The 22270-nt window shown below is 42.6% G+C and overlaps 1 protein-coding gene and 1 long non-coding RNA gene across 8 annotated transcripts in view; both read left to right on the top strand.

The window, feature by feature from the left end:
• SPTBN1 (spectrin beta, non-erythrocytic 1) overlaps window positions 1-4786 on the top strand; it is a 214328-nt gene extending 209542 nt beyond the window's left edge. For 4 of the 6 annotated variants that reach the window (XM_032292123.1, XM_032292126.1, XM_032292127.1 and 1 more), the window contains exons 34-36: window positions 1032-1205; window positions 2711-2753; window positions 3470-3714. In XM_032292123.1, coding sequence (XP_032148014.1) covers window positions 1032-1205; window positions 2711-2753; window positions 3470-3688 — 436 coding nt within the window. In that variant the 3' untranslated portion in view covers window positions 3689-3714. Of the gene's footprint in view, window positions 1-1031; window positions 1206-2710; window positions 2754-3469 lie in introns of all 6 variants that reach the window. The other 2 variants (XM_032292124.1, XM_032292128.1) reach the window with 1 other exon arrangement.
• Window positions 4787-8196: 3410 nt separating this feature from the next.
• LOC116560629 lies at window positions 8197-15979 on the top strand. 2 transcript variants are annotated; one of them, XR_004273055.1, is made up of 3 exons: window positions 8197-8563; window positions 8730-8942; window positions 15623-15979. It is a non-coding gene; the product is annotated as an uncharacterized LOC116560629 (long non-coding RNA). The 2 variants fall into 2 exon arrangements; XR_004273054.1 differs by having other exon boundaries at window positions 8197-8942.
• Window positions 15980-22270: the final 6291 nt, after the last annotated feature.

The raw sequence follows: 22270 nt of genomic DNA, 5'->3' as shown, positions 1-22270 counted from the left end.
GGCTCTGAGTGGTTAACAAAGCTCACTTTCTGTGGAAGCCTAGTAATGGCGAAGCTGGAATATGAAACTGCAAAGTCTATTTGCTTAACTGGTAAACCCAACCACTTGGGACCACCATGTCTTATCGTGCTGTGCGTTTGCTATACCATGGGATCAGAACATCTAAGAAGTGCTGTTTGCACTGAGGACAACGTAGGGATTTCTATGTTAATATATATAAATTAGTGTGTTAGGATAGTTTGCTAAAATTAGTATATTAGGACAGTTTGCCATATTGTAGGGGAAAGGCCACTTTATTCTAATTTAGTCAAAGGCGCTGTGAGTGCTGATGGCCCTGGGTCTGTCTGTCAAATTTCCCAGCCACATGAGTAGTGAAGCTGCAGCTGGAGGAGCTGCTGCTAGAGGACAGGTGTGTTTCAGACAAGGAGCATAGCCTGTAGCCCATACCTTAAGAGGGCGCTACAGCAAAGAGCACTAAATACCAATCAAAATGAGCTCAGAGCACTAGAGGGTAACTTGCTTTTCTCCAAATTGAGAGATGTAGCCCTCAAAAACCTGCCCTGTGCCCTCCCCAGACTCTCCATGGAGGAATTTTTTCTGTTGTTGAGTGTTAGCAGAATTTAGGAAGGGCTTCTAATAAGAATGGGGGGAGGTGGGTGGATCACGAGGTCAAGAGATCGAGACCATCCTGGTCAACATGGCAAAACCCCGTCTCTACTAAAAATACAAAAATTAGCTGGGCATGGTGGTGCGCGCCTGTAGTCCCAGCTACTCAGGAGGCCGAGGCAAGAGAATTGCTTGAACCCAGGAGGCAGAGGTTGTGGTGAGCCGAGATCGTGCCATTGCACTCCAGTCTGGGTAACAAGAGCGAAACTCCATCTCAAAAAAAAAAAGAAAGTGGGCGGTCCACACTGTTGTATGAGGATTATTTCCATGTTAATCAAATGTGAAGTTCTTTAAGGAGAGTGTGATAGAGCCTTTATCATCCCCCCACCTGTTTTTTTTTTTTTGTTTTTTTTTAAACTGCTCAGGTCCTGGCACAATGTTTATTGTGTCATAAATAACCAAGAAATGGGTTTCTACAAAGATGCAAAGACTGCTGCTTCTGGAATTCCCTACCACAGTGAGGTCCCTGTGAGTTTGAAAGAAGCGGTCTGTGAAGTGGCCCTTGATTACAAAAAGAAGAAACACGTATTCAAGCTAAGGTGAGAGTTACCGTGAGTGGCATGGTTGCCAGAGTGAGTGTGTGTTTACTTCCACTCTGAGGGTTGGTTTTCTTAGACAGCTACTGTGATTAGTTAGTTCTCTCTTGTGCCATTTTAAATCCCCAATAAAGTGAAAAACCAGTTTGGCACATGTCTCAGGCTAGATTCTTTGGCAACTGTGGCCAGCCACCAGCTTCCCGCGGTTAACGGTACAGCTGAGCATTGAAGGATAAGGGAGCTTTTGATTTTATAACCGGGCACTTACTGTTCCCTAAGACTTAAATAGAGCTAGTCACATTTCACAGTTTAAGAGAGGCGTTGAAAAATAGTTTCCCCATCTTTTAAGCTTATCCCGACCCAGGAGATGCTATTCTTTACTCATGAGTTATCTGGAGATGGGTCAAGTGAGTCATCCTGGAGCTGGATGGAGACAAACAGGAAATGCTTGGATGGGGCCTGGGACCCTGTCCTCCCCTGACTCTCCCAGCAGATGTTCCAGCTGCCCCAAACCATCTACTTCCGAATGTCTCTACCCTGTAGGATACATATACCTCCCTACAGAGTGGAACTAAGCTCAGAATTTCTCCTCACACTTGGAAGTAGGCAGAAAAATTACTTTATCTTTTAAAAATGTAAAAAATAAACATTTTAGTAGTTAGGTTGCTAGTTTACTGATTTGCTCTGTTGCTTTCGGATCTGAAAAGCTTCGGTCTTTGTTTATTTATATGTTTCATGCCAGTAGGACTAGACCAAGGGTTGCAGAGGAGAGAGTGTCAAAGGGTTTGATTTATTAAGCTCTGCTGGGGTGCAGTGCAGGCAGGCTTTTTGGGCCCTGGAACGCTTTACGTTTTGTAAGACAAGGCACCGGCAGCCTGTCTCCGTGGCTGCTTTCACTTTTGTACTGTGTTCGTGCACCTTCAGAGAGCTGAAGTATTAGGGAAGGGCAGCCACCTTCTGCTGCACAACAGCGCCCTCTTCCTCTCCACAGCTGCAGAGTGAGTGTGCATCCCCTCCAAGCCCCGGGACCTCTTGGTGTCACACTGATAGGGCTTCTTAATTCTAAGACATACGGTAGAAGAAAAATTAAAGAGACATTTTCTGTTTACCTATTCTGACACCCTGGAACTTGTGAATGTAGGGGATAGAAGCTCAGCAGAATTTCAAAAGGGCTCATAGTGTTTAAAAGCTTTCTTCTGAACTCAGTTTAGACCAGTAAGTAATCAGGCATCCAAGTGATCTTTGCCACAATAAAGCCAAATGCTATGTTTGGGGGTTTTAAAATCCTTCCATTGGATTGAAGCACAGGCTCCCTGTGTATATCATTGGCGCGATTATATGGCTTCTTGATCTCCAGGGGGTCCCCAGGCTCAGGGGTAACATATTAAGGTTGACGCCTCTGTTGTGACTCCTGTTGTCTGCTTCTGTCCTGCGTGGGATATGGGAGTTGGGAGATTTTTATTTCTCTGTAGTTAAGTGGTGACTGACTTTTTTCCTTGATATTACAGACTAAATGATGGCAATGAGTACCTCTTCCAAGCCAAAGATGATGTAAGTTTCTAAATTTTATTTCTCTCAAGTACTGAGGAGTTTGCAAGTGTTTGTGGGATGACAGGCTTTATTCAGAATGTTCTTCATGTAATTGATGATCATTGGTGGTTTCTGGGCTCCAGTCACCAGCACTAGGAGGTGTTTGGTTCTGTCTCTAGAAGGCACTGAATGTGATCTCACTGTCCCTGGCCAGGCAGGATCCCTTGAAGTTGATGGAGGGAATCTTTGTCTGTCCCCTCCTAGGGATGAGGCACAGTGAGGTGGTTCCAGGACTCGGTGTGGATCGTGATGGGGACCCCTGCTGCCCCCTCTGCCCATAGCTAGCTCTTTCATGGGTGGGTACCTCACCTCAAGGAAAGAGAGGGTCCGTTGATGAAAAAACAACACATATAATGCTTTAAATGTGAACAAGCACCTTCTAGGGTAGGATCTGACCACCTCACAGATTGAGACCAGTCTTCCAGCTCTTACAAGTTTATAGAGCCATACACCAGGGTGATGACCTTCAGGTACCGTAAAACTGAATTCTCATGAGAGGCTGAACCAGGTTCCCTCTCCTGTACCGATAAGGCAGAGGGGCGTTTGGGGCCAGTGCCCAAAAGTGATTCTGCTCACCCCTCAGTTGGCCAGATGTGTCATTCCCAAGCCTTGGAGCCAGAACCCCTGACACCCACCTGTCTTAGTTGAGTGTCACCTGTGTCCCTTCCTCTGTCCAGGAGGAAATGAACACATGGATCCAGGCCATCTCTTCTGCCATCTCCTCTGATAAACACGAGGTGTCCGCCAGCACCCAGAGCACGCCAGCATCCAGCCGGGCGCAGACCCTCCCCACCAGCGTCGTCACCATCACCAGCGAGTCCAGTCCCGGCAAGCGGGAGAAGGACAAAGAGAAAGACAAAGAGAAGCGGTTCAGCCTTTTTGGCAAAAAGAAATGAACTCCTTTCCTTTACCTCCTGCCCTTCTCTTACCTTTTCAGTGAAATTCCAGCATGCAAGCTCAGAACCAACACATTACTCTCTGTGCCTAATGTTTCTCAATGTGGTTGATTTTTTTTTATTTATAGAGCATTTCTGGGGGTGGGGGAAACATACCTAAATACTTTATCTCCAAGTTACAAAAGTTTGAGGTGCAGAGGGAAGACCAGATTTTTTTTTAATGAAATTATATAGATTAGATCTCAATATTTAAACTGTTCCTCAATTTTGTGAGGCTGTGTTGGAAATAACCCGCCTCTAGTGCTGTTGGTATGCAAGGCAGCGGTGCTTAAACAATATTTCCTGTGCTCACCACAGACAAAACGTACCAATATCCTGACACCATTCTCTCTCCATTTACTTAACGGTGGTTACCCTGAGTCTTGACTATTACAAGTGCCCGCAATGGGTCTAACCTTTATTAAACAGATCACATATTATGATCTCGCTGCAGCCACAGTGCAGCTCCACATTAACTCTACAGACCAAACCATTTGTATCTGGCATCACTTACTAACACACGACATGCAGCTTTTCTGCATCAACTGCTACGACGGTTAAGAATGTCAGTATACAAGAAGGAATAGAAAACTGATACTGTTTTAAATAATCTGTAATTTCAATTTTTTTTTTTTGCTGAAATACATTATATTGTATGTTTGAGATAATTCTAGTACAAAGTATAATAAAACTAGATGTATAATAAACCCTTTAAATCATTGGTAAGTGTACAAGTGGTGGAACCGAAGCATTTACTGGACAAAGTAATGTTACTCTAATGGTTACTTGCTCGTGAGTTGCCACACTGTTTTATAATTTGCTTCATTTCCTTGCTATTTGATACATAGTGTGCATTTCTCTGTCACTGTAACTATTGTAATGACAAATTTTCATCTTACTGCACAATCAAAATGACATTGATAGGAATGAACTCCAGAGGCTGGGCCTGAACAGGGAGGTGGTCGCTCAGGCCTGGTGCTCAGTCGTACGACCTGTACCTCTCAACTTTTGCCCTATCTGTTAAATATATGCTATGTCATTAAATGCTTTTAAATCTAGCACGGTGACTATTGTTATTCTTCCTCTGCTGTGTGTGTATGCCCAGTAGGGAGATTGCAAAGGGAGAAATGGCAAACAGGAAATGTTTTACAACCAGTCCGGGCTCACTTGCATTTTCAATGCATGTCTGGTGCGCGAGCTTTGAAAACTACAGTAACAGTAATAAATGTGACTGTTTGGTAGTTACACATTCAGATTTTATCTTTCATTTATGAAGAAGTTACCAGAGCACTTGCAAAACCCAAGCTCCAAGATAGGGGTTGGCAAATTTGTTCTGTAAAGAGAAAGAGAGTAACTATTTTAGGCTTCGTAGGCCATACTGTCTCTGTTGCTCAACTCTGCTATTGTGTAATACAAAGGCAGTGATTAACTAAACACCTGGGCATGGCTGTGTTCCAATAAAACTATTTAGAGACACAAATTTGAATTTCATATAAATTTCACATACCACACAATATTTTGTTTTTTTTTTAAACAATTTCAAAATGTAAAGTCTTATTTTGTACAGATCATACCAAAAAGTAAAAAAAAAAACAGGCAACAGGTCAGGTTTGGCCCATGGACCACAGTTTGCCGACCTGAGCATAGAGTTGTGAGTTCTTTACAAGTGACACACTTTTCTGGGCTATCTGGGTATGTTGACTCCATGCCACTTGCATAAAGCTGCAGTGGATGATAGTATGATGGATGTCCAATAAGTTATTCTACAAAGACCATGCCTAAGGTAGCATCGGTCCTGGGCTCCACAGCTGAGTGGCTTCAGAGCTTTCTCTTAACTTTCTTACCTCTAGGTGTACTGAGACCTCACCATCTTCTCCCCTGCTTCCCATGACAGTCCTTTGACCTTGCCATGCTCAGGGCTGGAATCAAGTTGTTCCATTCTCAACGGACCAAAATGTTGAGTTAAGGCAAAGCATCTTGGAAACAATTCTAATTAATTACAGTCTTGTACTTTTGACAAAGTGGTATAGATGGCAAAAAGTTCACAGCAGCAATCCTGGAATCCCGTAAGAAATACATTTATGTGGAGCATCATGCACGTAATTTCAGCATTTCGCAGATCTCTAGTTACAAAGCTGGGGTTTGGTGGTAGTTCTCTCTTGCTGCACTTGCTGAGGATCCACTGAGGCTGAATGTGGAAGATGATGGGCAGCGAGAGAAGAGCGTCGGAAGACCCCCATCAAGATGTGTTCACCAGCAGAAGTTATAGGCCACACAGGGTCATGAGCTTCAAGCCTGGGAGGGTAAATAATAAATTGGTTTGGTTTGGTTTTTATTCCTCCACTATCATTTCTTGAGGAGTTTGCACATTTCTTACTGCTGTAATGCTGTGCTATTTTACCCTGATTTTCAGTGATTCAGTATAGGTGATAATACTGGCTCCTCATAAATCTGGAAAGTGTGAAGTAGTGAAAATAAGGCTTAGGATATGAAACGGCATTGTCACTTGAGTCAAGGCCAATTTTTGTCCCACTTGAGCATCTCAAATTAGGATGTGTCTTCTGATGTCACTTGAGGGTTGATGTCAGTTCAGCTCTGCTTGAACTGGCTGTGGTTTTTTGGATGTACCGAGAGTGATGGTGCTTCTTACTACCTGTGGCATCTTGAGTAGGTGAAACTGTATCAGACTGGGTGATGGTGTCATCTCACCAAGTTCCTGGCACTTTTAAAATTGCTTGTGTATGGGGATCCTATGTTAGTTCCCCTGGATACATTCCTTTGTCAGTTGGAATTCCTATATAAAGACATGCTTCCCTTCATGGGGTGGTACAGTCCATATAAGAAAGGCAGGATCAGTGCTGGAGTCTTTATTTGCATTACTTTCCTATAATCAGCATTATTTACAAGTTGGTTCCTATTTAAAGATGAACAAATTTTTAAAATACTAATTTATGGGCTCAAATATATTTTAGTTTTATTCACGTGAAATCTTCTTTGTTTTTTGGTGAATATATTTTATAATTTTGGATTGGCCTTTCTAAACATGGCCCATAACCAAAAACACTTTAACAAAGAAGAAAAAAGACTTATGTCCATCGAAGCTCAATAGAGACTTCTCTCTTTATTGAAGATCATGGTGAAATACTGCATTTTCCACTAAAGTATCCTGAAATTATTCATTTGCTTTATTCCATATTATAAAATCTCAGAATAGCAATACTACTACCACCACCAATATAATTACTGAGAACAGTTTTTTTTTTAATTAAACTCTTTATTTTGCAATATTTATATGCAGTTGTAAGAATGTCCTCTTTACCCAGTTCTCACCAGTGGTGGCAGCTCACAACACTATAGTATAATATCACATACAGAATATTGACATTCAGTCAAGATAGCTTTTTCCACCACCACAAAGTTCCCTCCTGCGCCCCACCTTCACCCCTTCCCCAAACTCTGGCAGCCACCGATCTGTTCTCTATTGCTAGAAACCGGTTGTTTTCTTCCCCCAACAAATGGTCACAACAGGATGTAACCTTTCAGGGTTGACTTTTTTCACTGACGTAATTCTCTGAAGATTCATCCAAGTAATGTTGCATGTATCAACAGTGCATTCCTTTTTGTCACTGAATAATACCCTGTCATATGGATGTCCCACAGTTTTTTAGCCATTCACTTACTCAAGGACATCTGGGTTGTTTCCAGTTTGGGGCTATTACAAGTAGAGCTGTGAACATTTATGTTTGGAGTTTTCTAGGAAAATAAATCTTTATTTCTGTGGAATAAAGAAATACCCAGGAGTGCCAAGAACCATTTTTAAAAACATTTGTACATGGTCTCTGTATTCTCCCCTTCAGCCCCATTTTTAGGTAGTTTCACCACATCTGCAGTGTCTGAGTAAATAACTCACTCTCTGCCGCTAAGCCTTCATTCAGTCTTTTACAAATCGTCATATATTTAACCTGCCTTATGTCAGCGTCTCCCATTTTGGTTGAAGCACATTCCCTTGGCGTGCTGTGTGTGTGTGAGTTTCTTGAACTTGCCTTGCAGTTCTCTGGATCAAGCACTTAAAGTGAAGTGCTTTTTTGTTACTTTTCAGAACTGAATAACGATTTCCCTCAGGAAGAAATAAATGTGAGCTTCAAAGTTTTTCAAGGTTTAGACCCAACTAAAAGAACACAGCCGGGCGCGGTGGCTCACGCCTGTAATCCCAGCACTTTGGGAGGCCAAGGCGGGTGGATCACGAGGTCAAGAGATCGAGACCATCCTGGTCAACATGGTGAAACCCCGTCTCTACTAAAAATACAAAAAAATCAGCTGGGCATGGTGGCGCGTGCCTGTAATCCCAGCTACTCAGGAGGCTGAGGCAGGAGAATTGCCTGAACCCAGGAGGCTGAGGTTGCGGTGAGCCGAGATCGCGCCATTGCACTCCAGCCTGGGTAACAAGAGCGAAACTCCGTCTCAAAAAAAAAAAAAAAGAACACAAGCCGCCCTAGAAAAACGAGTTTTTCAACTTGTAAAGGGAAAATCCAACTGGTGTGCCTGTGAGAAAGAGTGTCATATCCTGTTTGAGCTTTGAATGTTTTTTGTGAAAGTGAAAGGTCAGCCTTAAAAGCAGGATTTCAGAAAACAGAAGTGAAAGGTCCTGCTCGTTCCCTTTCATGTAAATTAGCTATCACGATGTGTGAGTAGCTGATGCTTCTCTTCCATGCAGTTCAGGGCATTTTCACTCACGTTGAAGAAGCTTCACCAACCCCTCATACTGATGAACTGGGCTGATTTGGGAGAAGGAGTGACAGTGGGTAGAATCATCTGGTAGAATTCAAGTTTTTCAAGGTAATGCCTTATTTTGACTCTTCTCTGCAAGAGAGCTTGGAAGACCTGCTTCCTCAGGAATGCCTGGGTTTCCTAAGGCCCCTGTGTTAGTTGCCTGACCTGTGTTGTTTTCAGTGTTCCTTTCAAGCTGGTGTAACTTATCAGGGTTTGTTTTTCTTATGTTCAGGGCCGAGTCGCAGCAGGAAGAGGACACACAGGCATAGGACTCTGTAATTGAAAGAGAAGCTGGCAGGAGCTCCCTTCACTCCCTTACCCACCCGGCACCCACAAGGCCTTTGGCTGCCACGTGATGAGCGCGGGTTCTGTGCGTCCTTGTTCCACCCAGCACAGACATCCTGGAGAGCGGCCATGTTGGGGCCCCCAGGGGCATGTGGCTTGTGTAAGTTTCCACTTGGCCTTGACTTGTCTTTTCGGGGATATTTATCACACGGTGGAGACACATTGTGCCCGGGAGTAGAAAGGAGGGAGGCAGAACACTAGTGACGTTTCCTGAAACTGGTTCTTTAAAGGGAAGGGAAATTTCCCCAACATAAGTCTGCAGGGACTTTCTCCACAGGATGGGGCATCCTGCGTTCTGGAGTCTGGGCTTTGGGTGGGAACCTGGGAGCTTTCTCCAGTGGGGCTGAGGCCAAGTCTTGGCTCACAACATTTCTCCTGGGATATCTGCTCCATTTTCGGTCGTCGTTTTAGTTTCTCAGTCATAGTGAGTTATTTCCAATGTTCCTGTTCCTCAAGTGGTGTTTTTTTTTTAAGGAAACAGTCGCTCAAGGTTTTAATCTCCCATCTTAGGGGAATGTCCACAGCCCTAATTAAAATGGCCGTAAAGAGCACGCGTTTCTGAACCAGTGCTCGCAGGCATGCAGACGGGGCCTCTCCTGCTGCCATCTATTACACATCTGTCATCTCCCCTCTTGGATTTTAGGAGTCTTGTCTTTCCTGGGGACACGTGATTGGATTACTTCATCCAGCTTGCTCAGCCTCCGGTCTTCTGGAGAGAGAAGGTAGGCGCTGAGGCCAGACCGAATGGTGACTCCTTCACCTCCCAGCCCCGTGACAAGTATTCCCTTGTCCCCTCAGTGAAGCACCCACCACACGCCATTCACATGATGAAGATGAAGATGTTAGACGCTCTTCGTCAGCTTCCTCTGAGCCTTGGTCTCTAAAACAGATGAAATGAGCTGATAAATGCCACACTCCATAAATCAGTTGCTTCTCCCCCATGCGATTCTATCGGCAGGAGCCTCTTTTATTTTAAAGCATATTTGCTCATGCGTTCAAGGCTGCCCCTGACCTTGTGCATGTTGATAAACCCCCCCACCTTCGTTTTTTCTGTCCGCGGTGCTTTGGTTGGGGCAGGCCTGGCTTCAGAGAGCAAACATAGGTTAGCAAGCAGGAAGGACGTCCAGCCGCCTAGTTCCCTTTGCTCCCATCTCCCGAGCTCCCTCCTCCAGCAGGCATTGCGGGGTTACTTCAGACACTGGCACAGCTCAGCAGCAGCAGACGCTGCTGTGGGAATGCCGTGAATTTACAGATGAACCAAATGTCAATCTAAGGAAGTATTTTCTTTTGAAATATGGCCCTCCCAAAGTTGCTAATTCTGTTTCTTTGAGGAGTTGGAACATCATTTGGCTGGGAAACAATCTGTGTGGGACGCACCGTCCCTGCTCCCTGGCCCCGTGGCAGGGGTGCGGCTCCCTCATCACTCAGCACCCTATTTTGTACAAAGTCTCCAGCTCTGACAGGGGGTAAAATTACCCAGAGAATTAATAACCCAAAAGCCAAGGGTGTTCCATGTGCCTGAGAGCTTTGTTGTAGATAAGAGGGTAACTGGGCTGGGGACACTGAGGCCGGGTCCCAGGGAAGCCATTTACCCAGGCATGAGTGCTTAAAGGAAGAGGGCCCCACTGGTGTCTGGAAAAGAAGAGAAGGCAGCATGTCTGACTTTCCTCAGGTGGGCAAAGAATTGAAATTCCACAGGAGAACAGTTTGCAAAGATGAACGCGTCCTTACATTCTCTTTTCTGTGGTGACACAGCATTTCCGTGGTTTCTCTATCACAGTTGCCTCAGGAATTGGGGAAGGAGGGGAGCAGCGCTCTGGCCAGAACGTGACCAGATGGCCCCGTCGTGTCTCAGATCCTTGGGCATCGGGACCAGTGAAGGCTGTCCTTGTAGCACTTGGCGTAGAAGCAAGAGCAGTACCATTTCTGCACTGGCTCTGACACAGCCAGCATTGGCCAGGCGCCTACTGTATGCATCAGGTGCCGCCCTTAGCACTTTCACTGCGTTAACTCATCCCAACCTTCACACGGAGCCTGTGAGGTGGAGACTTATCACTGAGGTGTCGTTAGAGCCACAGCCTGAACTGTCACCCCAGAGAAAAGGTGACTGAGCTGAGCCACAGTTGGTGGAACCGAGACCATAGTGCTCAGAAGCGTTAACACGGTCCGGCTGACCCCAGGACTGACCTTCCCCCTGCCTCATCTCCATTCAACTGGCTTGATATCTTGAGCTGAGAAGGAATGTGTGTTCAGGATCTCAGTGGCATACTGCCCTGTGGAACAAGTGGATATGTGAGTGGGAACACACCCCACAGGAAAAGGGAGAGAAGCCGGGAACTCACGCTGGACCTGAGCGTATCAGCAAAACTGATTGAAAAAAATCAGTCAGTGATTTAGGTAGGGGACTCCGAACCACTGGTTTCATTTCCATCCTTTGTTCTCCTCCAAACGGAATGACTTTATCTTGCTAATAATAATAGGTATCCAGCTATAATGTTGTGCAGGCAGTGTGCTAAGTTTCAAGGTGGATTATCTCATCAAATCCTCGCAGTTCTACCTCGCAGGAGAAAACAAAGGATTCAAGAGTTAAGTACTTGTACAAATAGCAGCTGGAGATTTGAATTCTGACACATCTCTCCAGAGGCCACACTCTCAGACTACACTAACTGTCCCGCACCTAGATTCTTTTCCTCCACTTCTCTGTGGGCTGAGAAATGATTGCCATGGAACCAGTGCCAGCCAGGAGGGCATCTCATGTGTGTAAGCCCTTGCCCTAATGGTGGGCTTTCAGAGGAAGGACTGCAATGCCTAGTGTCATGTCCACTTAACAGCTATGCAAGACTGAGTTCTTGAAGCCACAGCTCTTCACTGACTCCTTGAGCATCCGTGTGACTCTAGAGTTCAGCTATGCAAGTGCAAGCCTTGCTCTCAAACACATGTACAATGTAATTAGAGGAGAGCTGGTGCCTGATTCACTGCCCTTACAAATCTGTAGCTGCCCAGATTTCAGCTGTCAATACATGCTACCGTCCTTTAGATATCAAATTTAAGTTCAGATAAAGAGTGTATGGTGGGGACACAATAACTATTTGGAAGGAAGAAAAGATGGGAGGAAAGAAGTGAGGAAGGAGGAAAGGTAGGGCGGAAGGATCTTCCAGACAGCTGGGTACTCAGAAGGGTGGCCGGATAAATCACAGCTCAGCATAACGCCCACGTCGGCGTTCGGTGTTTTAAAAGTGGGGAGGAGAGGCTCAGCCCACAGCCTCTATGGATTCATTTTCTTTCATCTGCTTTCTAGGCAAAGGATGTGAAGACAAGCTACAGGAAGCAATGGGCTGCAGCTGAGATAGGTCAGATTTTCACTCTAGCTCCCTGAACTGGCCACGGGGCCCCTTCATTTCCAACTTCCATCATTCCTCTTTCCTCTGATGTCTGGCTCTCCCCACTGTCAGTGCAGCTGACTCTTACTGTCTCCTCAGCACCTGCGGCCCCATCTCCTCCAAGCTCTGACCTGCACAGGCATCTTCCAAGGTACCGCCATGTTTGGGTGCCCAGCCTGCTCTTCCTGCTGGCCTTCCTGCTTTCCTGATCTCCCTCAGCTCACAACCTTTCTTTTCTAGCACAGCATAAAAAGACAGGAGCTGATCTCTGGGTGCCTGGTCATCATTTCCTTCTTTAATTCCATTTTACAAGCCTGCGTGCTTTATGAAAAACAGGGCGTGCGAACCTTGTTTGCTATCCACCAGGCGGAACAGACAGTTAAAACAAGGCTCTTTCCCATGCCAGTGATTAGACCTGCATTTTTCAGAGGAGGACAGTGGGGAAGGGTGAACACACAGAAGGGCTCATTTTCTATTTGTCAAAGGAAGAAATGGAGTAAGGATCCTTGCATTTCAGGATGCATTGCAAGATCTCAGAGATGGAGTCTTTATAAGAAAGTGGGTGCTGACTGAAGGAGCTGCACCCCAATCACAGGACCAGGCACCCAGGGACAGTATGCACCCATATGGATTGTTTCCCAGACAAATGATGTTTTGATCATTAACTCAGGCATTTGGAACTCTTCAAAGAAACAGATGAGTAGCATCACTTGGGGGTATTTATTTTTAAAAATGAAAATTCAGGCTAGGTGCGATGGCTCATGCCTGTAATCCCAGCACTTTGGGAGGCCGAGGCGAGTGGATCACCTGAGGTCAGGAGTTCAAGACCAGCCTGACCAACATGGAGAAACCCCACCTCTACTAAAAATACAAAAATTAGCTGGGCATGGTGGCGCATGCCTGTAATCCCAGCTACTCATGAGGCTGAGGCAGGAGAATCACTTGAACCCAGGAGGTGGAGGTTCCAGTGAGCTGAGATTGTGCCATTGCACTCCAGCCTGGGCAACAAGAGTGAAACTCCATCTCAAAAAAAAAAAAAAAAAAAAAAATCCATTCTTTAGGCATTTGGTGAGTTCATGTTTTTTTAGTGAAACATGTTGATAAGAGATGCAATATTTTAAACAGGAAAGACAATGTAATAAAAGCATTCTTGGGCTGGGTACGGTGGCTCATGCCTGTAATCCCAACACTTTGGGAGGCCGAGGTGGGTGGATGGATCACTTGAGGTTAGTAGTTTGACGCCAGCCTGGCCAACATGGTACAACCCCATATCTACTAAAAATAGTAGCTGGGCATGTTAGCGCATGCCTGTAATCCTGGCTACTTGGGTGGCTGAGGCACAAAAATCGCTTGAACTTGAACTTGGGAGGTGGAGGTTGCAGTGAGCTGAGATTGCACTCCTGCACTCCTGCTTGGGCAACAGAAAGACTATCTCAAAAAAAAAAAAAAAAAAAAAAAGCATTCTTAACCTTCATTTAAATCTAATAACCCAATGGGCTACATGTGTCAAATCCCACGTAATTAAACATCACGAGTACCTGTTCTGCATAGAATTTTTACTTAAATACGCATCATAAACATTTTGCCATGTTGCTACAAAGACTTTGTGATGCTTATTTCAAGGACTGTTGGTAGTTTTCCATTAGGTTGATGCAGCATCAGACATTAAAGTGCTCCCCAGATGCTGGGTATTTAGCAATAAGACCACTCCCCACCAAAGAGGCTTGTGTTCCCAAAATTACAGCTGTTGGTTCTTTCTGAGGGCAGTTTTCTTGGGCCATAAACTGCCCCCTCATAGAGCTACTGCACAGACCATATTCCCCTTTAATCACCTGCCTTGGGTGAGTATGTACCTATTAAGTTTGTCAATAGGTTCTTGTAATCTGCAACTCTAAGTGACACCAATTTTTACCACAAGCAAACGGATATTCCTATGGTTTATTTCTAGTTACAAACACATCAAACTTCTAAATAAAAACCGGAACACTTCTGATATTAACCATTGAAATAAATATGAGCTATACATACATTTAACAAAGATAAATAAAAGCAAGTAAGACTACTTACTCAATAATAAAGTTCTCTGGGTTGCCATAGTCTGTGGTCTCTGCTTGCCAAAGTTCATTCCAGCAGCCCAGGGCATAAGGTGAGAACCAGGCCTGGACAGGGCACTGTCCCATTGCAGGGGGCACACACACACCCCACACTCACACCGGGACCATGTAGACACGCCTGTGAGTCAAACATGCACATCTTCTAGGGGTGGGAGAAAACCAGAGCACCCAGAGCAAACCCCTGTGGACGTGGGAGAGCATGCAAACCACACAGTGGCCCTGGCAGACAATCATCTTTTTTCTCATCATTAAACTAAACAGCAACAAAAGTTGAATGAAATGACATTATTTGAGGACCTGTTGTCATTGTTATGCTACAGAAACAATTGTTTTCGTTTTTAATAACTATCATATGGCATCTCAAAGTTTGAGTTTCTTTGACTGCTAGCTAGGATTAACTTTTTCTCCTGTGTTTGTCATCTCTTTCTCTCTCTCTCTCTCTCTCTTTCTTTCTCTCTCTCTCTGTCTGTCTCTCTCTCTCTCCCTCCCCTTCCCTTCCTCCCTCTTTTCCTTCCTTCCTTCCTTCCTTCCTTCCTTCCTTCCTTCCTTCCTTCCTTCCTTCCTTCCTTCCTTCCTTTTCTTCCTTCGTTCTTTCTTTCCTTTTTGCTGAGATGCAGTATTATTCTATCATCCAGCCTGGAATACGGGGAAGGGACATGATCAGGGCTCACTGCAGCGTCAACCTCCCGGACTCAATTGATCCTCCCAAAAGCTGGAACTACAGGCATGTCACCACTTTCTTTTTGAGTGAATCAAATTGTTCATTCATATCTGATTCACTGAGGGTTCTGAATCACAAGCCACAAAAAAAAAACTCTGGCTAATTTAACAGAAAAGGAACTTATTTAAGGCTCCCAGTATCTCCAGGGGGACAAGAGCACCAGGCTTGGGGCTTATACAGCCAGGGACAATGTCCAAAGTCCAGCCTAGGGCAGGCTCCTGGAACTTGTCACTGGTCTCTGACACTGCTGGGTGCCCACCATGACACCATGCTGTGTGCAGACCCTGCTGTGGGAATTGCTGTCTTTGACAACAACATGCTGCTGCAGTGACAGCTGTCCCCGCCACTGCCATTGCAGAACAGATTCTGTGATTATATTTGGCCCATATGCATAATCCAGGATTATATCCCTGATGTGGTTTGGCTCTGTGTCCCCACCCAAATCTCGTCTTGATTTGTAATCCCCCCAGGTGGAGGGAGGGAGATGGTTGGATCATGGGGGTGGTTTCCCCATGTGGTAGTCATGATAGTGAGTGAGTTCTCATGAAATCTGATGGTTTTGTAGGTGTTTGGAAGTTCCTCCTTGCTCTGCTCCACTCCTGCCTTGTGAAGATGGTGACTACTTCCTCTTCTGCCGTGATTGTAAGTTTCCTGAGGCCTCACCAGCCATGCAGAACTGTGAGTCAATTAAACCTCTTTCCTTTATAAGTTACCCAATCTCAGGTAGTATCTTTATAGCAGTGTGAAAACAAACTAATACAATCCCTATTTTAAGGTCAAGTGATTAGCAGCTTTAATCCCCCTTTGCCATGTAATGTAACATATTTGTAGTTTCTGGAGATTAGGATGTGATCACCTTTGGGAGACAATTACTCTGCTTACCACAGTTGCCAAAAAACAAACAAACAAACAAAAAAAACAATGAAGCTATCCACTGCAACATCCTGAGTCTACTTATTTTTTGGCGTCATTATGATTTGATTATAAATTGAAATGTTTTCTCCAGATTTTTACCTTTTGTCAATTAAACTAGATGAAATATTTTCCTCAGTCTGCTGTTTTGCTGTTTTGTTTTTGTATGAAATTTATGTTTCAATATTAAGGTCTGTTCATTTCCTGTGGTTTTGTTTCTTTAAAAGTGAGGACATGAATCTTCTTTCACAGACCTGGTAACACATTTATTTTGTGCTTTTTAATACAATGTTTAAATGTAAACAAATTCTTCTGAAATGTCTTTTGATGTCCTTATAAGGGGGTACCTCTACCAATTGTTTTGCCTGATCTCTAGCCAGTTATCCTAATATTATTAAGTAAACAATCTTCATTTGACCTCTTTTCTTTTTTTTTTTTTTTTTTTTTTTTTTTTTTGAGATGGAGTCTTGCTCTGTCACCCAGGCTGGAGTGCAGTGGCGTGATCTCAGCTCACTGCACCCTCCGCCTCCTGGTTTCAAGCAATTCTGTCTCAGCCTCCCAAGTAGCTGAGACTATAGGTGTGCACCACCACACCCGGCTAATTTTTGTATTTTTAGTAGAGATGGGGTTTCACCATATTGGCCAGGTTTAGTCTCAAACTCCTGACCTCAGGTGATTCACCCGCCTCAGCTCCCAAAGTGCCGGGATTAACAGCTGTGAACCACTGCACCCAGCCCTCTTTACCTATATTAAAATATTAATAACAGATTTTTATTGAGCATCTAATATTTATTAAACACCAGGATTGGTATGATTAACATTATTTCATTTTTGTCTTGTAACAAAAATACAAGGTGAACCCATGTCTATTTTGTTCCCATTGAAGTCCCTGTACCTAGTGCATAGAGTACCTAAACCTAATACACAGCAGGCACTCAATAGGCGTTTATTCAATGAATAAATAGCTAATAGTATATCTGTATTTGACTCAGTCCTTGTTGATTTCACTAATTTACTCTATCATCCTCTTCTGTATTTGGGTCCTATTTCTAGTTTCATAACATTTTTCTATTTTTTTCCACTAGCATCACACATTATATTATTGCCATTTTTTAACTCCAAGGGTTTTTGGCTGTTGTTTTAAAGTTTTATTTTGTTTACATAGAATTCAATCCAGTATAAATGTCTGTGTTCAGATGTAGGTGCTGGTGGCAGGTGGGATGGGATGGGGTCGGTGGTGGTGGGGGAGATGCTTGGTAGAGCTTGTAAACTGTGTGGACAGAGCTTTTGATTCTGACGATTGTGATGGTTACTACTGTGAAAGGGAATCTTGTGAAAAGCCCACTGAGTGACGCGGCTCTTGATAGCTTCCTTATCATTGACCATTGAAAATGTAATTCATTTGGACTTTGCTGTCTTTATACCTTACTGTTCAAGTAAGTCTAATCTTTAAACTTTCATTTCTCCCAGAGAATTTGTAACAGGATAGCGGATTGTATTCATATCTGGAGCCTTTTTATAATGTTTGCATTTTATTTTGGAGAATTGTATTGTTATCATTTGCTCTCATGTTCTGAACTGACTGAGAAATAAGAGGTATGTGGATGAAGCCTAAAATATCAACTTTATTATTGGTGAAGGTTAGATTGTGGGAGGTAGCTTTGTGCTTCTATCTGAAGCTGAATATACTAAAATAGACCTGCCCAGTTATGGAAGATATTGGACCATCTCAGGTCCCTCTGATGAGGGCGGGACATTTGTTATTAAGCCAGTAGCTTGACCAAGAGGAGAGAACATGAGCTCCATGCAGGCAAGCTGGGTTTCCAAGAGCAAAGGGGAAGGGGCTGAGCTGGGCTTGCCCTTTCCCGTCAGATAAACCACTCTACTGCCTCAGGGTGGAATGAATAAATGGGGACAGGAAGTAGAAACCATAATTTAGCTCCAAGTGGGGGTGCATTTTCTTTTATCATTACCCAACTTTTTGTTCAGTTGACCTATAAGGTTTAACCACTTAAGTTATGTGTTCTATAATTTACATATACTTTAAATTCTTCAGCCTAGGTACTATGATATAAAGATGCATGTTTGCTTTAATCTACACTCTGTGAGTATTGAATTTTCCTAATTCAGGAATATACACTCCAGGTTCATGAGGCTACTAAAAATGCCTGAGCTCTCTTTGTCCCTGATTAGCAAGAGAGGCTCTGTTAATTAGCCCAGTGGAAGTTTTCAGTCCACATGAGTGCCATCAGGATGTGGGTTGAAAATTACAGGCAATCCTACTCCCTAAATAAGGTTTAACAATTTAGTGGTAGTGGATTATAACCCATTGAATAAAATGAAGTTCCTTGAGTTTATACAGATACAGATAAATGAATAAATAAATGAAGGAAAAGTTCTTTCTTTATATTGTGATAGAAATTCAACAATAAAACATAGATGAAATTAGAAAATCATCAATGTTGCCCAAAACAGGGGGTGAGAGTTTCATGACAAACTGTGTATTTACACACTCTTGAAGTATCTTCCCAGGTATTGATTATTAATGACAAAGGCAAAAGTAGTGACTTTATTCTGAAGAATATTGGAGCGCCCCACCTTAACCAGTCACCAAGACTAGGGCAAACCAATTTCATATGCTTCCTGATGTGATACACCGAGAGGCACACATTTTCATTTCTGTAATATTTTTGCATATGAATATCTTGCATATTTGGCTTTTTTGGTTGGATATTTTGCATATTTGGCTTTAATATTTTGCATATTTGGCTTTATCTGACATTCCCTCTTGATGAAATAAAAAATGCATGGCCTTAATCAAGAGGGAATGTCAGATAAAGCCAAATAAGGAACATCCTCCAAACTGGTCTTTATTCTTCAAAAATGTCAAGGTCACGAAAGGCAAAAACTGAGTGAGGAACCGTTCCAGATGAAAGGAGGCAGAACTAAATGCACTGTGTGATCCTCGAATGGATCCTGAGTCAAGAAAAGGAAATAGCCACAAAGGACATTACTGAGACAAGACAGAATTTGAATATGGCCTGTAGATTACATAATAGGTTTATATTAATGTTAAATTTCCTGATTTTGATATTAAAAATGTTCTCATGCAGGGGAATGTCCATCTTAGAAAAAGACACACATATTTAATGGCAAAAGAGCATGATATCTCCAATGTACTGTCAAATGGCCTGGAATAAATATTCATAAAGAGAATGATGAAACAAATAAGGAAAAATGTGAATAATTGTTAAATCAGGATGAAAGATACACAGGAGTTCCTTGTACTGGTGTAAGTTTAAAATTACATACAAATAAAAAGTTACCCCAAAACCCCTGTGTAATAAAAGAAACAAAATCAATATCAACAATTTTTAAAAGCTTCTCGATAGGGGACTCCCTTTGGAATGACTCTGAGGCCTGACTGATTTCAAAACTGTCCTGTGTCCAACACAGGACTTGGAGGGTTCTTGTGCCTGAGTCTGACTATATCTTGCCACTAAGATGCTGTCATGTTTCCAAATAGTTAACTTTCTTTCTTTCTTTTTGAGATGGAGTTTTGCTCTTGTTGCCCAGGCTGGAGTGCAAATGGCATGGTCTCAGTTCACTGCAACCTCCACCTCCTGGGTTCAAGTGATTCTCCTGCCTCCGCCTTCGCCTCCCAAGTATCTGGGATTACAGGCCCCCACCACCACACCCAGATAATTTTTTTGTAATTTTATTAGAGACAGAGTTTCACCATGTTGGCCAGGCTGGTCTTGAACTCCAGACCTCAGTTGATCCACCCACCTCAGCCTCCCAAAGGTCTGGGATTACCAGCATGAGCCACCACGCTTGGCCCCATCTAGTTAACTTTCTATGCACAGAATGGGGCTGGGACTTCACTGAGTTTTCAGAACAAGTTGTAGAACTGTTTTGTGCCTCCTTGTTTATAAATATTTCTATGTGTGGCAGAATTCAATATAGGACTTACTTTCATTATAACCTGATAGTGAGGCTATAATGGAAGCCGTAGACATTCACGATAAAAGTCTCTTGTGAATAACTAAATCATTTTAGGTGAGTTTGCAACTACTTGCCCTTGGTCATCAGGGATGTGGCTCTCCTGGGAAAGAAGATCTGCAGCCCACCTGGAGGAGAGTCCTGCTCCTGTCTGTGTGGACTAGCTAGCCACTGTCTCTTTGGGTATCCTCTAGACTGCTGCTGGCCAGCAGAGGTGGATTTATCACAAATCGAAAGCTTCAGGACCCTTCACTTGCTCAGGCTCCTTCCAAGGCCCTATACCTAATTCTGAATTCATCATTTTATGTTCTTTTTTTTTTTTCTTAAACTGCTTCCTCCCTACAAATTATATAAGCTTCAGGCCCCCCAAAATCTGCTGGGTAGCTTAAATTTTGTCCCCAGAAGGTCCTGACATGGTCAGAACCATACATTAAGCTCCAAGGTCACTATTACACGAAGTTGAAAATGTACTCCCTCTCCCGTTTCCAACCCTCATTTAGGTCCAATCCCATCGTCTACCATAAGGAGTTCTGTAGTAAGAGGAAATAATAACATTAAGATACTCCATAAACAAAAGGCAAACATTTTAAAGGGGTCCCAGATGTGGATATAAATCCTTCTTCTGTAGTAAATTCTCAGGGAGAAATAAAAATGTAAAGTATAGACCTACTTGCATGTTAAAGTTCAAAGATAGCAAAGTCCAAAGGCATTAAAATCTGAAATCAAATTATCTTGCCCTTGTGAGTCAAAGTTCGAACAAATGAAAGTCGGTTTAAAGACCATCTACCCACACCCATTTCAAATTTCTAGTGGCTGGGGTCTCAAAGCCTGGGTGGAGTTGAGGTCCTCTTAGCAGCTGTGGCTGGAGCCATCTCTTCCAGGAATAAAGGCAGTTCCTTAAGGCATACACATAAATGAATATTATTATATATAAGAACCAAAAATATGATCAATGGGAAAAGAAAGATTAGATACCCTTAAAAGTACCTATTCATCTTCTAAGTGCACACAGAAATTAATTCTAAATGAATTAATGAAAATTTCAAAAAACAAAAATTATCAAACTAGATTATAGAAAGGAATCTTTGTCAGACTTCTGTTAGAAGGGAACAATGCCAAAAAGCATAGAAGGTACATAGGAATGCATAAAAACTTCACACTCTAAAATGCAATAAAATAAAGGAAAGCAAAATCAGGTGACAGAGGGCAAATATCTCCAATATAAAGAGTAGACAAGATGTAACACTTTCTGACTAGGAAAAAAAAAAAGGAAAGCCTCTACGATGTCAATATGGGCAAACATTCTTAGGGAAGAAGTAAACTTGTCAACATACAAATCAAAAAACGTTCATCTTCATTAATTGCAAAAGAAGTGTAAAGGCAAAACATAAATAGACTCAAATTTTGCTTATTAAATTGTATTTTGAATGGTAGTATATTCCATTTATATACTAGCATTCAAAATCAGAAAGTCTAAAAATGTATAGTGCAAAGCCTACTTCTTGTGTTTATTCCCAACCCTGTGCTTAGATTTTAAAATATTATGGGTCCATGCAAATACAAATATAGATTTTTCTCCTTTTAGCCTGAAGGTAGCATAACAAAAACATCATTCTGAAATTTGCTTTTTTGGCATAATAATATATCTAGGAGCCATTTCTTTTTTTTTTCTTTTTTATTTTTTTCCTCCTAGAATTAGTGTAATAAGAGCACTTTTATATCAGTACTTAGCTTGTTCATTTTTTATAGTTATATAAAAAATTTTTTTCATGAACATTAATATGTTGAACTATGTATAAATTTAAATTGGTTTCATTTAGAATTTTTTAAGCATTTCAGAGATACACACACATAGGCATTTACAACTAATTCATTCAACATTTGTTGAAGTCCTGTATGGTAGAAAATAGGGTCGAGACCATCCTGGTCAACATGGTGAAACCCTGTCTCTACTAAAAATACAAAAAATCAGCTGGGCATGGTGGCACATGCCTGTAATCCCAGCTACTCAGGAGGCTGAGGCAGGAGAATTGCCTGAACCCAGGACGCGGAGGTTGCGGTGAGCCAAGATTGCGCCATTGCACTCCAGCCTGGGTAACAAGAGTGAAACTCTGTCTCAAAAAAAAAAAAAGAAAGTAGGTGAATTTTTTCTTTGTAGTTTTCTAACATTTAATAATTACATTTAATAAATTTTTATTTTAATAAAAATATTTTGCATCTCATTAATGCATTTAATAAATAAGTTGTTAGAATTATTGATTACATTATTAAAACTGCATCAAAATCTATAGATGATAGT

The sequence above is a fragment of the Sapajus apella genome, unplaced genomic scaffold, assembly GCF_009761245.1.
Source record: "Sapajus apella isolate SASKATOON/1434 unplaced genomic scaffold, GSC_monkey_1.0 scaffold26, whole genome shotgun sequence".
NCBI classification, from domain to species: Eukaryota; Metazoa; Chordata; class Mammalia; order Primates; family Cebidae; genus Sapajus; species Sapajus apella.
This window is presented reverse-complemented; position numbering and strand designations above follow the sequence as displayed.